General features: G+C 35.9%; 1 protein-coding gene across 2 annotated transcripts in view; it reads right to left on the reverse strand.

Moving 5' to 3' along the window:
- KHDRBS2 (KH RNA binding domain containing, signal transduction associated 2) overlaps positions 1-16176 on the reverse strand; it is a 610850-nt gene that overhangs the window by 299891 nt on the left and 294783 nt on the right. Inside the window, exon 4 of one of the 2 annotated variants that reach the window (XM_066252985.1) lies at positions 6049-6195. The exons of the other annotated variant lie outside the window; for it this stretch is intronic. Coding sequence (XP_066109082.1) covers positions 6049-6195 — 147 coding nt within the window. The remainder of the gene's footprint in view (positions 1-6048; positions 6196-16176) is intronic. 2 annotated transcript variants of the gene reach the window in all.

The following is a 16176-nucleotide window of genomic DNA, read 5'->3' on the forward strand; positions in this document are numbered from 1 at the left end:
GTTAGAAGTGGGGAAGCAGTCAGAAAGACTCCCATATATGCCTGACCAGGATCCACCAAGCAGACCCACCAGGGGACAATGCTGTGCCCATCAGGGGCATTGCTCCCTTGCTGCAGAGCCATTCTAGCACCTGAGGTGGAGGCCACGGAGCCATCTTCAGTGCCTGGGCCAACTTTGCTACAATGGAGCCTTGGCTGTGGGAAGGGAAGAGAGAGATAGAGAGGAAGTAGAGGGGGAAGGGTGGAGAAGCAGATGGGCTAGTCTCCTGTGTGCCCTGGCAGGAAATCGAACCCGGGACTTCCACATGCCAGGCTGACTCTCTACCGCTGAGTCAACCGGCTAGGGATGACATTTATATTTTAGTAGGAAAACCAAAAATTAACAAATAAGGTAAAAAATATATGTGCATATATAATATATCTAGCCTGAAAGTGATAAGTGCTATGAGGAAATAAATAAGTGGAGAGGGTGTCATGAGACAATGAATGGCAATGTTACATCAACCAGCCAGTGGTACTGTGAAATAGAACTGTACAAAAGGGGAGAGTCTATTTCAGACTGTGTGTGGTCAGGAAAGAGTTTCCTGCAGTGCTACCAGCTGAGACAAGACCTGAGTGACCAGGAGATTGCTGTGTCACTACTGTGGAGAGGAAGCTTCAAAGGGCCTACTGAGCAGGAGCCTGGGGCATTGGGAGAACAAAAGTTAGCACGTCTGGAGCACTATACGTAAGCAGTGGGGCAGAAAGAGATAAAATCCCAAGGGTCAAACTGACCATGGTAAGATTTTCAGTCTTCGTTTGGATGTGCATTATAACTCTTTACCTATGATGCTTCTAAATGTTTATGTGTTTCCATGGACCTTAATATCAAATGTCAGAAGAACTCTGGATCACCAAGTGATTTCATATAATAAATAAAGAATTGGCAGCTCATTTTCCTCCTTGCAGTTGCAGTGATGGATGAAGTAGATGCCATATATATATATATATATATATATATATATATATATATATAGAGAGAGAGAGAGAGAGAGAGAGAGAGAGAGAACCTTGATTGTGGGGTAGTACTCTCCAAATCCGGCCCAGGGTGCTATTCTCTCCCACTGTTTCACTCCTTGTGCTTATTTGTCAGCCATTCCATCAGGCAGACTAGCGCACAAATACGGTGACAGGCAAGCTGCTAAATGATGGGAATCCAAGAGAGGCAGGCTAGTCCTGCCCTGAAAGGGCATATATTTCATTGGAGAAGACAGAAATGAAATTATCACAAGCATCGTTGTAACATCTAAGAAGTAAGATGTATTAGTAATATGCACAATATGCACAATAAAATAGTGTTAACCTAGCCTACAACCTAGGTCTAATACTATGTAGCAGTATAAAAGTATTTCATTTTATGTATTTCATCCCAAAATGTTATTCCAAGACTAACTACCACAAAATAAAATAGATTCAAACATCCATTTATGTAGTGCTTTATAATTTTGTATGTCCTTTCATATGCATTACTCCATTTAATATTCACAATAACTGTGATAGAGGGCAGTCAATGATAATTATCCTTTTTTTAATTTTTAAGATGAATAAGCTGAAGCTCTGAGAATTTAAATGACTTGTTCATAGTCATGAAGTGAGTTGGTAATGTAGGGAGTCCTAGCATTTTTCTACACCTTCAACATCACCAGGAGTTTGGTCTAGGATAAACATAGTAAAACTGTTTACCCAATAGCACTAGGTGTTTTGCTCAAAAGAAGGAAAAGATACATAATGTCCTCATTCTTAAGAAATATAGGACCTATTTATGGGGGTATTCAGATAAGCACTAGATAATTGTGCAGAAATTCTGAGTACATATAAAGTTAGGGAATACTCCGAGTGGTATGACATTATTCTATAACCTTGTCTTGAGAGAAAATTTTAAATTAGGTATATACATAGATCATGTGGTTAGATTTGGATACTTTTACATTTCGAAGTTTAGCATCCCCCATTCTCAAAAACACTGTCATCAGTGAATCTTATTTACCATTTCCTTTGAATTTATTAATTAGTGTAGTAATATACTGTATTCTTCATTGCACATATTAATTTTAGCTTTTCTCTCTCTCTCTTTCTCTGTCTCTGCCAAAAACTTCTATTCAGGAACTCTAGAAAACCTTACTCAGCATTCTCTTCTGATAGTCCCATTTCCTGTTATAAGCCTGTTGCCAAGATTTCTATTTGAATAAGCTCTTCCTAGAATGCCAGTATATCAACATTTAGAAAAGTTTCATTCATTTAATATTCCTCAATTTTTTTTTTTAGAAAATCAGTATGGAATCCCATTTACTATGCAACCCTGAATTTGCTGCCTTACTAACCAAATATTCTCTGATGCTCTTATATAGTGCAAAATGTTTATTTTTCCAATTTTTGCTTCATGTCAACAAATGTCTAGTTCTAGTAATACTGATTACTTTATATTACATTTTATAATGAGCCAGCACTTTTCATACTATCACATAAAAATACATTGGATATTTTCAAATATCATCATCTTGTTACAAATATTACAAATGCTACTTTTCGTTCTCCTACACCTACAAATGCATTCTTAATTAAAAATTATTAATAATACAGGTCAATTATAAAGTTATTAAGACACACAAAAAAGTATACAACCTCAGTTAAGTATTTGGGCTTATGTATTAATTTCTTATTCTTCATTGTTATGTACTGGTACACAGCATGTAATGTACTAAAGACAAATACTACTGTCATCTTGTCAATAAGAGGTAACTCCTATCCTTTTCAAGCTATTTCAAAAAATTCAACAGGAAGGAAGAATTCCAAGTTCCTTTTATGAGGCAAGCATAATTCTGATTCCAAAATCAGGCAAAGACAACACAAAGAAAGAAAATTATAGGCCAATATCCCTGATGAATTTAGATGCTAAAATCCTCAACAAAATATTAGCAAACCGGATCCAGCAATATATGAAAAAAATCATACATCATGATCAAGTGGGATTTATTCTGGGGAGGGAAAGCTCGTACAATATTTACAAATCAATCAATGTGATTCATCACATAAACAAAGGGAAGGAGAAAAACCACATGATAATTTTAATAGATGCAGAAAAAGCATTTGATAAAATCAAGCACCCATTTTGATCAAAACTCTCAGCAAAGTGGGAATACAGGGAACATACCTCAACATGATAAAGGCCATCCAAGACAAACCCACAGCCAACGTCATACTCAATGGGCAAAAATTAAAAGCAATCCCTTTAAGATCAGAAACAAGGCAGGGGTGCCGCCTTTCACCACTCTTATTCAACATAGTTCTGGAAGTCCTAGCTACAGCAATCAGACAAGAAGAAGAAATAAAAGGCATACAAATTGGAAAATAAGAAGTAAAGCTATCATTATTTGCAGATGATATGATATTGTATATAGAAAACCCTAAAGTCTCAGTCAAAAAATACTGGACCTGATAAATGAATTCAGCAAGGTGGCAGGATATAAAACTAATACTCAGAAATCAAAGGCATTTCTATACACCAACAATGAACTGTTAGAAAGAGAAATTAAGGAAACAGTACCCTTCACTACTGCAACAAAAAAAATAAATAAAGTACCAAGGAGTAAATTTAACCAAGGAGATTAAAGACTTATACTCAGAAAATTATAAAACATTGATAAAAGAAATCAAGGAATATACAAACAAGTGGAAGCATATACTGTGCTCATCGTTAGGAAGAATAAACATCATTAAAATGTCTATACTACCCAAAGAGATTTATAAATTCAATGCAATACCAATTAAATACCAATGACATACTTCAAAGATATAGAACACACATTCCAAAACTTTATATGGAACCAAAAAAGAACACGAATAGCCTCAGCAATCTTGAGAAGGAAGAATAAAGTGGGAGGTATCATACTTCCTGATATCAAGTTATACTACAAGGCCATTGTACTCAAAACAGCTTGGTACTGGCATAAGAACAGGCATATAGATCAATGGAACAGAACAGAGAACCTAGAAATAAACCCACACTTTTATGGACAACTGATATTTGACAAAGGAGGTAAGAGCATACAATGGAATAAAGACAGCCTCTTCAACAAATGATGTTGGGAAAATTGGACAGCTACCTGCAAAAAAATGAAACTAGACCACCAACTTATGCCATTCACAAAAATAAACTCAAAATGGATAAAAGACTTAAATGTAAGCCGTGAAACCATAAACATCTTAGAAGAAAACATAGGCAGAAAGCTCTCAGACATCTCTCGCAGCAATATATTTGCCGATTTATCTCCACGGACAAGTGAAATAAAAGACAGGATAAACAAATGGGACTATATCAAACTAAAAAGCTTTTGCACAGCTAAAGACAATAAGAACAGAATAAAAAGACAAACTATACAATGGGAGAACATATTTGACAATACATCTGATAAGGGGTTAATAACCAAAATTTATAAAGAACTTGTAAAACTCAACACCAGGAAGACAGACTATCCAATCAAAAAATGGGCAAAAGAAATGAATAGACACTTCTCCAAAGAGGACATACAGATGGCCAAAGGCATATGAAAAAACGCTCAACATTTTCTCAATCATTAGAGAAATGCAAATTATAACCACAATGAGATATCACCTTACACCAGTCAGAATGCACTCATCAACAAAACAACACAGACTAAGTGCTGGTCAGGATGTGGAGAAAAGGGAACCCTCCTGCACTGCTGGTGGGAATGCAGACTGGTGCAGCCACTGTAGAAAACAGTATGGAGATTCCTCAAAAAATTAAAATCAAACTGCCTTTTAACCCAGCTATCCTACTTTTAGGAATATACCCCAAGAACAGCATAGCACTGCTTCAAAAGGAGTAATGCACCCCCATTTTTATGGCAGCATTGTTCACAATAATGAAGATCTGGAAACTGCCCAAGTGTCCATCAGTGGACAAGTGGATTAAAAAGCGGTGGTACATATATACAATGGAATACTATGGGACCACGAAAAAGAAGGAAATCTTACCTTTTGCGACTACATGGATGGACCTGGAAACTGTTATGTTGAGTAAAATAAGCCAGGCAGAAAAAGAAAAATATCATATGACCTCACTCATTTGAGGAATCCAATGAACAGTGTGAACTGAGGAACATAACTGAGACAGAGCAGAGATCAAAGGGACCAGAGGAAAAGAGGACAGACAGAAGGTGGATGATAGGTTGGAGAAACCTGAAGGGAAGTGGGGAGGGAGCTGTTGGGAGGGGGACAAGGGGAATGTTGGGAGAATACGAGGGGAGGGAGGATGCATTAGGGGCAACACTAGAATCTATATAAACATAATAAGTTAAAATCAATTAAAAAATAAAAAAAGAAGGAAATCTTACCTTTTGCACAACATGAATGGTACTGGAGATTATTATGCTAAGTGAAATAAACCAGTCAGGGAAAGATAAGTACCATATGATTTCACACAGATGTGGCATCGAATGAACAAAGTAAACTGATGAAGAAAAGAGAAACAGAAGCATGGATACAAGGAATAGACTGACAGCTGTAAGAGAGGAGGAAGGTTGGGGAGCTGGATGAAAAAGTGAAGAAAAAACATACATACATAACACAGACACAGACAATAGTGTGGTGATAGAGGGAAGGGGGTGGGGACCAGGTGGAGTGGGCACAGGAGGGGTGGGGATGGGAAGAAACTCTGCTCGGGGCAGTGGGTCCACGATGCAGCGTGCAGGTGATGTTTTATTGAATTGTACACTTAAAACCTGTATGGATTGTGAACCAATGTCACCCCAATAAATTCAATAAAAAAACACTGCTGTCAGACTATCATTAGGTGACAACATCCTAGGTCCCATGCTAAGTATTTTTTGTATTCTGTATTATGTTATGTTCCTATCAACTCTATGAATAACTTATTTCCAATATGAATTTCCTTCTAAAAACTCAGAAAGATCAAAGGCAGAGATCAAAGGCACGTTTTAAAAATAGAAACTGCTGAGAAAAGTCTTTGTAAAAAAGGAGCAACACTTACGGGAACCAGAAATTTTTTAATCTCTTCCAGTGCATGACTCATACGTGAATAAGCTTCTCCAGGTGGAGCAAACACTTCAATTAATACATGAAGTTCATCACTCAAGTGTGCATATTTGGCTTCCCCACTCTTTCTCAGCTCTTCTTCCTGTGAAAGAAGTTATTTTTAGAAATACAAATCTACTCATTTTGTATTGATTTAACATCTACTGAGATGAAGACAAAAGGGTTTAATCTAAGCAAATTTTCCATAAGTAGAAACCTTTTGAGAAATAAAAATCTGGTACAAGTCTTTGAAAGATTTTAAAATCATTTTTGAGTGAATGACTGGAAAAAAAAAAACTGGCATAATTATCATCTGCAACAGATTATAATCAGCTGAATGAAAATGTTAAATCCCTGAAAAGAAGTTAGAGAAATGCCATTAACTCTTTAGTGTGCACCACTACATTCTGGAAGAAAAGGTTTTGGTTTTCTGTCTGACAAGTAATATTTTGCAGATAATGACCAAAGTTTTATTTAAGAAATAACACTGTTTTCTAAGAAAACCAGAATCTTCTAGCTACCTTTTGAGAAGCGAGGATAAGTGACTTGTTGCTATTAAAGTATGCAAAATCAAGGTCAAAGATCCCACAGGCCCAGACTATCTTTGAACTTCACACCACCCACATCTCTATCATTTGTTGTCTCATTTTGGTCAATAGAAGTATACTAAAGAGATGGTGGTTAAGCATTATGTTGGCATTGATTATGCTTGAACTATATAACCTCAGCTTAACTAACAATGCATTTTTTTTAAAGTGAAAGTAAGGGAGATATAGAGATAGGCTCATGCATGCACCCTGACCGGGATCCACCTAGCGACCCTTTCTGGAACCATGCTTTCACCCGAGCTATTATTAGTGCCTGAGTCAAGGGTCCATGGAGCCATCTTTAGTACCTGGGAGCCAATGTGCTTAAATCAATCGAGCCATGGATACAGGGAAGGCGGGGGGGGGGGAGAAGGGGAAGAAGAAGGGGGAGGAGGAAGAAGCAGATGGGTGCTTCTCCTGTCTGTGTGCCCTGGCTGGAATTGAACTGGGAATTCCACATGCAGGGTCAATGGCAAGGCCTAATAATGCATTTCTATTGGATCTGATTTTTCATAGCACTGTACCCAGGTGATTAGTGAAGCCTAATTAATTCAGTCCAGTTGCAGAACAAGTCAGCATGTGACCCATATACTTTGCTAATATGAGCTACGTATTTTACACATATCATCTCCAATATCACACCTGACCTGTGGTGGTGCAGTGGATAAAGCGTCGACCTGGAAATGCTGAGGTCGCTGGTTCGAAACCCTGGGCTTCCCTGGTCAAGGCACATATGGGAGCTGATGCTTCCAGCTCCTCCCCCCTTCTCTCTCTCTGTCTCTCCTCTCTCTCTCTCTCTCTCTCTCTCTCTGTCTCTCCCTCTCCTCTCTAAAAATGAATAAATAAATTAAAAAAAAAGTGCACCATCATCTCCAATATCACAATAACCATGCACCTTATTCACAATTTCAGACTTGGAAACTCAGCTTTAAAGACTCGGTAGCTTCAGCAATGTCGGGATTCAAACCCAGCTCATTCTGCAACCAGATTTGCAATTTTTTCTTTTTCAGAAATTCAAGAAAGCAAAATTTGGTTAAACAATTAATATAAATGATATTAATTATATATTACCTTTCTTGACTTCCTCCCCAATTAACTAGCAGTTATTTCACTAAATTTCAAAGGATAGAAAAATATTTTTTAGTTTTATATGGAAATTAATTAGGAAGAATGACTTAAGATGGATAAACAAAAACTAATTTGCTGCTTATTTTATATGAGTTAATTGTATGGCCCATGTTAACAAATTTATCTGATGAGAAACTACCCATCGTTTCAGCACAGAGTGCACCGGAGGTGGAAAGGCTGTCGCTTCCTTGCACATCCCCCACTGGCCTCCTTGAACCTCAGAATAGCAAGGCCTTTTAGCTTAGGAATCTCCTCTCCTGATCTCTCAGCATGCTATCTCTAACTTGCAGTATCTCCTTAAAAAAGTTTTTCTTAGTTCCCAATTCTGTTTGGGAAAGAAAAGCAGTGGCTAACTAAAGAAATATGCACCCTTGGGTGTAGGAAACATTTTTTTCTGCTTTGAGTTCTGCTGTGATAAAGCTAATTGTTGAGTCTGGGATCAGGTTCACTTCATTTACACACTAGGGTAGAGTAGTTACACCAGGTTTCCCAACTGAGCCCCTTCTCAATATTCGCTACTTTGATTTCCAGCTGGTTATTAAGGGTTACTGGTTAAACAAAGTCTATAAGGCCTGTGTACTCTACTATGGGGTGTGGCATTCAAATAAGAATTGTAACAAACGTTTTCAAATCCAAGGAACTGTTATGTCTACAGCTGAGGCAATAGCAGTTCACTCTTTGAAAATACATTTGCCTCTCCTTCTTCCCATACTCATCTATATAACAGATGAGGAAACTGACGTCCTTAAGATTAAGCAGTTTTCTAAAAGTCAAGTATTAGTGAAGATTCCAGCCAGGACTTGGCAAAGTGGATGAGAGCATGGAAAGTGACTTCAAAGAGGAAAAGCTGACACACAAAAAAACCTCTCATGAGCTGCTGCTGGTGATTTTCAAAACTCAATTTTATAGCCTGACTGAGTGGTGGCGTAGTGAATAGTACATCAGAGTGGGACTCAGAGGACCCAGGTTCGAAAACCCAAGGTTGCCGGCTTAAGTGCTGGCTCATCCGGCTTGAGCATGGGGTCACCAGCTTGAGTGTGGAGCCACTGGCTTGAGTGTGGGATCATAGACAAGACCACATGGTTGCTGGCTTGAGCCCAAAGATTACTGGCTTAAAGCCCAAGGTCACTGGCTTCAGCACTAAGTTGCTGGCGTGGCTGTAGACCCCTGGACAAGGAGGCACATATGAGAAAGCAATCAATGAACAACAGAGGTGCCACAATGAAGAACTAATGCTTCTCATCTTTCTCCCTTCCTGTCTGTCTGTCCCTAGCTGTCCCTCTCTGTTACTCTCTCTGTGTCTCTGTCAAAAAAACCCCAAAACAAAACAAAACACTAGATTTTATATCTTCAAAGGTATGTTACATTTGAAGTTATTCATTGGGTGACATTCAACAAAGAACAACTGACCGAGCTTTAGTTTCCTCATCTGTGAAATTAAGATAATATTACTTACATCGCTTCTGCTCATATCTCTTTGTCAAGACTGTAGTCCAATGGTAGGACTCAGCCAGTTCACACTGGTTCAGCAGAACCAATACCTAACTTTTTTTTGAGTTCAGTGAATCGGTTGTTAAAATGGCACTTGTAATCTGGGTTCTCTCTAAACTGGGTGCCTGGGCAGCCACTTAATATGGAAATCACACATTTACATTCCTAACTCTTTTTAACATTCATCTGCACAACAGCATATTCAAGTGCCTGTAATAATGTTCATTCCGTCCATAGGTGAAAAAAATTACAAATGAGGATGCCAATCAAGAAGCGATATAGGACTATCTTAAATAACAGTTTTATTGTTTTTTGTCAGGTATTATTTAACATTTTTTCATTAATATTTTAAAATTCTTGCCTGACCAGGCAGTGGCACAGTGGATAGAGCATTCAACTGGGACACAGAGGACACAGGTTTGAGACCCCAAGGTCGCCAGTTTGAGCACAGGTTCATCTGGTTTGAGCAAAAGCACACCAGTTTAACCCAAGGTCATTGGCTTGAGCAAGATGTCACTCGGTCTGCTATAGCCCCCCGGTCAAGGCACATATGAGAAAGCAATCAATGAACAACTAAGGTGCCGCAACAAAGAATTGATGCTTCTCATCTCTCTCCCTTCTTGTCTGTCTGTCCCTATGTCTCTATCTCTGTCACAAAAAAATATTTTAAAATTCTTTTTCATAACAATCTAGTTTTGTGTACCTCTTTTATTGTTCTTGTTTAAGCATTAAATACATAAAAATAATAAATTGCCTTTCAGTATATCTTTTTTATACTTAAAATGGTCATTAGGGCAGAGAACCGGGTATTAAATTATTTGAATCCCACCACTGCTGTGGTCACATGGTGGCCTGGGTGCAACAGAGGCAGTGACTGCGGTCTCAGACTGAGCAGCCGTTAGACTACCTCAGATGTGAGGGCTTCGGTTGACAGAAGAAAGGTGGAATGGTAACTGGGTGACAATGAGCTGTCTTTGCCATTCAGCCCTCATTCAGGACTAGTTAAAAAGACACTTGATTATTAAATCTAACTGTGGTGAAGAGCTAGCCAGTTATTGCTAGAATGTTTCAATTTTTTTTCAAAAGTAATACTATATTGCTGCAGTTGGATTTATAACGTAAAACTCCTAGTTTCATTTGAATATAGGCAGACATTCCAGCAATCTTAAAAAACAGAAATGCCTGGGCATGAGTAAGTGTATTTATAGTAATTTATACAATATTTTGTGCTAGTTCTTAAGAAAAAAATCCAAATATAGTTTGGGGAAAATGTTTTTATCTTTGAAACAAATGTGTTATTTAATAAACTGATTATGAATGGGCACTAATGTTTCCATGTTCCTGCCCAGTTACCTTCAGCATGTTTTGTAACAAAGATCACAGTATCCTGGGAGGTTACACTAGAGAGAATAGCAAGAAGAGTAAAGAAAAAGATTAAGAAAACTAGAAAAATGTTGGGTGTAAGTTGAGTTGTATAGTTCCAAAATTAACACTAGGGAAGTTTGCATCTACATCTAATAAAGGCACAATAAAGAGCAGAGGGAGCAAATGAAAAGAATATAAGATGCACCCATTCAAAGGTAAATCTACTTGACAGGGTACAAAATTCTGTTTAAAAGACTGTACACTCAGTTGATATTTTTAATCTTCCATGAAAAAAGGTAAGAGTTATTCCATTGAGGTTATTTAATTTAACCAGTGACCTTCAGAAAATGATTTGTGGTGTTCAGCTATTACAAAGTATCACAACTTAATTATTGTAAGTAAATTATTAGTTGCAAAACTTAAGAAATTCTAAACAAAGTCATTAGCCAATATAAGGCTAGTTTTACTTATCGCCGTGTTACACCCTAAGGTAAAATATAAGTAAAACACACCAACTTTTACTAATTATTTTATAGAAATTAGCATGGCACTAAACAGAGTCTAATTGGAATTGCATTTGTGCTTTTAATTGTTAAAAAATACTTCTGAAAAATTTCTCATTGGAATTATCTTTTGTATTTTATCTTCTACAAAGATTGGTTCTGGCTTAGAAATATAGTAATTTGACAATTAGAAAATTTTTCTGTTAATTCAAATTATTATGTTTATTGAAGAAAACCTGAAAACAAATGTCCCAAAGTACAATTTAAAAAAAATCAACAACCACACAATTCAAAATACATTTTCAGTGTATTTACAATAATAATGATACTGAAATAGAAGTCATCCTTTTGGTATTGTTTTCAGGTTATCTAATTTTATCTGCATAACTATATTTTCTGTTGGCTAATGTTATTTCCTGCATTTTACTGATGAGGAGGCTGTAGCACAGAGAGAGAAACGTATCCAGACTTACACAGAGTCTGCATCATCGAGGTCGACCGCAATCCAGGTCATTTCATATGCAATGCTCAAGTTGTTAATCACTAGTATCTTTTACAGTAGGATTCTAGGGAAAATAAATATTTCTACTTTGTCATATTATAAAGTGTAGTCATTTGCTTTGAGCATTTTTAAAAGAGAATGTAAGTTGTTCATAATATGATGTAGACCATATATTCTTTCATTGTGCTATTTCAGATTTTGGTATTTTATCCTTCTAGAATCTCCTGAAAAAATCCAATCACCAACACACTAGCAGAAAGAACATCCAAATAACTGAGTTAATATATTACTCATCATTTTAAATACTCATGTGTTCATCTAGAGCAGTGGTAGTCAACCTGGTCCCTACTACCCACTAGTAGGATTTCAGCTTTCATGGTGGGTGGTAGTGAAGCAACCAAAGTAAAAATAAAAAGATAGATTTAACTATAGAAAGTTGTTTTATAAAGATTTATTCTGCCAAACTTAGCAAAAGTCTGACATAAAGTACTTGGTAAGTAATTATTATTATATGCTTTAACTTGCTGTAACTCTGCTTTATAAATTTTATAAAGTAAAGTTACTTTCCTACTTTATAAATCACCATTCCTGTGGAACCAGTGAGTGGTTAGAAAATTTTACTACTAACAGAGATACAAAAGTGGGCAGTAGGTATAAAAAGGTTGACTACCCCTGATCTAAAGGTATATGTGATATGTAATGGCATATAATTTTATGTTGTCTTTTCTTAAATATCTAGTTATAGGAGCAGTCTTTATTCCACCTACTTAACTGACTCACTAGGCTAACCAAATATTTACTTCCTCATAAAATATATAAACTAATGTCCAAGATAATCTGATGCTTCAAGCTTCCACCACCGAAATTTTATAAATTAGGAGTCAGTGGTATTTGTTCCAAACCTATCTATACCTGTTATATTTGTTTTTGTATTTTGTTATATTTTATAATTCCCATTTCAACTTCTTTTAATCATCAAAAAACTTCTAGACCAAAAACATATAGGTTAAGAGAGATTTTACTGGATCATAAGTTGTTTCTGTAGATAAATTGACTCTTTCATTTTTTCACAATACTTTGTTCCTTGACCAGCTACAGCATCATTCTAATTTGTGATCCATCTTTATACAAGTCTGTTTTATCATTTTCTCATCTCTCAAATTATTCTGCATACACTAATGTATCTGATAGGATATGAGAAAGACACTCGATGATTTCTTGTTCAATGAATTACTTAAGGGTGAAAATTATGCTGCATTTTCTGCTATCATCCAACCAACCATATCTTTATTTTTCTGTCACACCAAGGTTTTCTTTAAATACACAGACACTTATTGTCCTAAGATATTGAATAAAATGAATTATATTTACTGACATGATTTTCTTTTTAGTTTAGAAAAAATGTCTCCAAACTATTATTATATTCAAAATGTTTTCTATTAAAAGTATAATAATGTATTGATAATATGAGTATATTCAGTGATAATTTACTTTGTAATCATGTAATTATGAAATTATAATTTGTATTATATCAAGTATTTGTTCTGCGATGATAAGCACAAAAAAAGTCTGTGTAATTAAATGAAACAACAGAAAGCTACTAACTCTAATGAGTATTTTGGTACTACTCATAAACAATTTAGATTACACAACTGTATAGACAGTAGTCACAGCCATCACAGCCGCCTGGCACATGCAGGTTCCCATTGAATTCAGATAGATGGTAGAGAAACAACGGAGCCAAGAAATGGTGGGCCATCCTTTTATTCTAGTCTCACAACCAGCTGGCAAGTAAATAACACACAGGGCACCAGTACCCACTCACATGTTCTCCAGTTCTACAACCAGGAGAATCTTTCCAGCTTTTCAGAGGCTCCCACCAGTTCAGTGAGCTCACAAAGCTCCTCACCTCTGTTCCCCTTCAGCACCCCACCATCTTGGCTGCTTCTCCTCTGCAACAACGTGGTCTCTTTCTCTTAAAACTTTTTGGCACAACTCCTCCTCCATCAAACATTAGCATAACCAAGCCCCTTCTGAGGCAGAAAGGTAAACAGCCGTATCACCTGGCAGCATCATCACGTGGGCAGTGACCATTTTTAACAATAAAAGTGACCAAAATCAAATAATACAAATTTTATAAACTTACTTGCCCAACAACAACCTTTTGACAATGATCCCTGCTATGGCTTGTTACCTATTGGCAGGTGCATTAGTTCTTATTAGGCTATTCTAATTTGGGGGAAATTAACAGCTATGTAAATGCAACGCTTACTCTTTCCATTCAGGAACCAACCTTAGCAAACTTTAGAGCCCAGAGAAAAGATCTCAATGATTGAAAACATGTAGTAATATTTTAGCAACAACTGCTACCATCTTAAAGCCTAAAATATTTTTATGACTCTCTATGTATAGGAACAAGTATTTCAAAAATCCTATAACAAATACCAACTAGTGCTTTTCTGTAGATATTCATATGCAGCCATGGGTCCAGGAAAGTAACTTGGACTAGGATGTGAAGATACCAAATGTAACGACTCTTCTAGTCATGGCTCTACTACTAACTGCCAACATTAGCAGATACTTTTCTCCTATGGCCCTCAGTTTCTTTATATGCAAAAATAAAGGGAATCACTAGAGATGTAATTTTCAAATAGTGCTGTAAAGAGCCAAAAAGGTTACTGAAAGATGCCTTATGGACTATGTTAGAGCGAAATGAGGATTCTCCCCCAAACCATTCAAACATATCAGCTCAACTTAGACTTGTTTATGTATAAAAATGTCAGGTAAGAAAATATTGTCCCACAAGATCATTAAACTAAAAATAATAGACAATAGTAAATATGATGATGTATAAGGTTTCTCAAAGCTTTACAATTCCATGACTCACAATGTGACTTTCCTTCAAAGGCATCCTCACTTTGCAAATTAAATCTTTAGTATTAGAAATGCTCTTTTCCAAATAGAGTATATTGTAAGCTATATTATTAAGAAACATCAAAATTCAAAATGGCAATTATTCATGTTACTCTTTGAGCATCTACAATGAGGCTGATACTGCATATTTTATTCACGTGAAATCATTTAATTTTCATAGAGCCCTTAGGTGGTTATTCAAAGAAGCAGAGGAAAGAGAAAAGTAAAAAAAAGCAAGCAGATTTTGAGGTCAGAGAGATAGAGATCTAGATTTAAATAAACAGCACTGATAAATATTATCTATAACATTTGAAAAATGTTACAAAATTTTTTGAGATTTATGTTCTTAATCTATAAAATTAAAAAAAGCAAGACTAAGAGACATTGATAAGAGTGTGGTGGTTACGGGGAGTGGGGGGAGAGGGAGAGGGAAAGGGGGGAGGGGGAGGGGCACAAAGAAAACTAGATAGAAGGTGACAGAGGACAATCTGACTTTGGATGATGGGTATACAACATAATTAAATGACAAGATAACCTGGACATGTTTTCTTTGAATATATGTACCCTGATTTATTGATGTCACCCCAATAAAAAAAATTATAAAAAAAATAAAGCATCATTCAGACTTAAATATAAAAAAAATTACAGGTCATGTATATGACCTACAAACACTATACACACTCAGAAAAAAATGGAAGGTTTTCTCTCAGTGGAGCTAAGTATTTGGGTTGCAGTGATTCAGAAAGTGAGAGATTGGAATTTGGTCTGCTTGCCTGACTTCAAAGCTATACACTTATGTTAATGGATGTTTATTATAAAACATTAAATTCACTTGAAAGAATATAATTACAAAAGTTTAAAATTAAGTGTTGCTTCAATGAGATGTAACTAAGAGTGAATCGGTTTGATGATGGTTTACTTATTATTAAGTTAATTTAAATGTATAACTTTAAGAGAATGCACATTTAAAATTATTTTAAGCCAAAGAGCTCACACATGTTTTAAGAAGATAAGGAAAATTAACATCACCACATGTAGTTTCTTGCATTTTAACTTTCAAATTAATTATTAATTTATAGTCTATGTAATGTCACATAGACCATATAACATTGAAAAACCAGTATCAGGGTCGGTAACAGTCCAGGTTCCATTCATGATGGCCAGGGTTAAAATACCAGCTCTCTCGCTTAATGTTTAAAAAACTTGGGCTAGTGAGCTCACTATTTTGGGCTTATAATTCCCCACTTGTTAAATGATGATAATAAATAACATAGTAAGCACTAATAAAATATGACTATTGCCAAATATTTATAAGATTTAAATCTCTATAGAAAATTATATATGAAATAAAAGAGTAAATATATTCAAAGATCTCAACTGTTCTCCCAGGAGTAGCTCTTCCAGTGGCAGAAATATACAAATATTTTTTTAAAGTTAAAAACACATGAAAGTTTTATATTTTGTTTTTTACTTTAGCAATTATTACTGTCATATTTTATCCTCAGAGTTATAATTTACTAGAGTGCTTTCTGAAGGTTTTTTCTTCTTAAATCTTCAGGGAACATTCTTTTAACATAACTCCTCTTCAGAAATAA

Source organism: Saccopteryx bilineata, chromosome 1, assembly GCF_036850765.1.
Source record: "Saccopteryx bilineata isolate mSacBil1 chromosome 1, mSacBil1_pri_phased_curated, whole genome shotgun sequence".
In the NCBI taxonomy this organism is placed as follows: Eukaryota; Metazoa; Chordata; class Mammalia; order Chiroptera; family Emballonuridae; genus Saccopteryx; species Saccopteryx bilineata.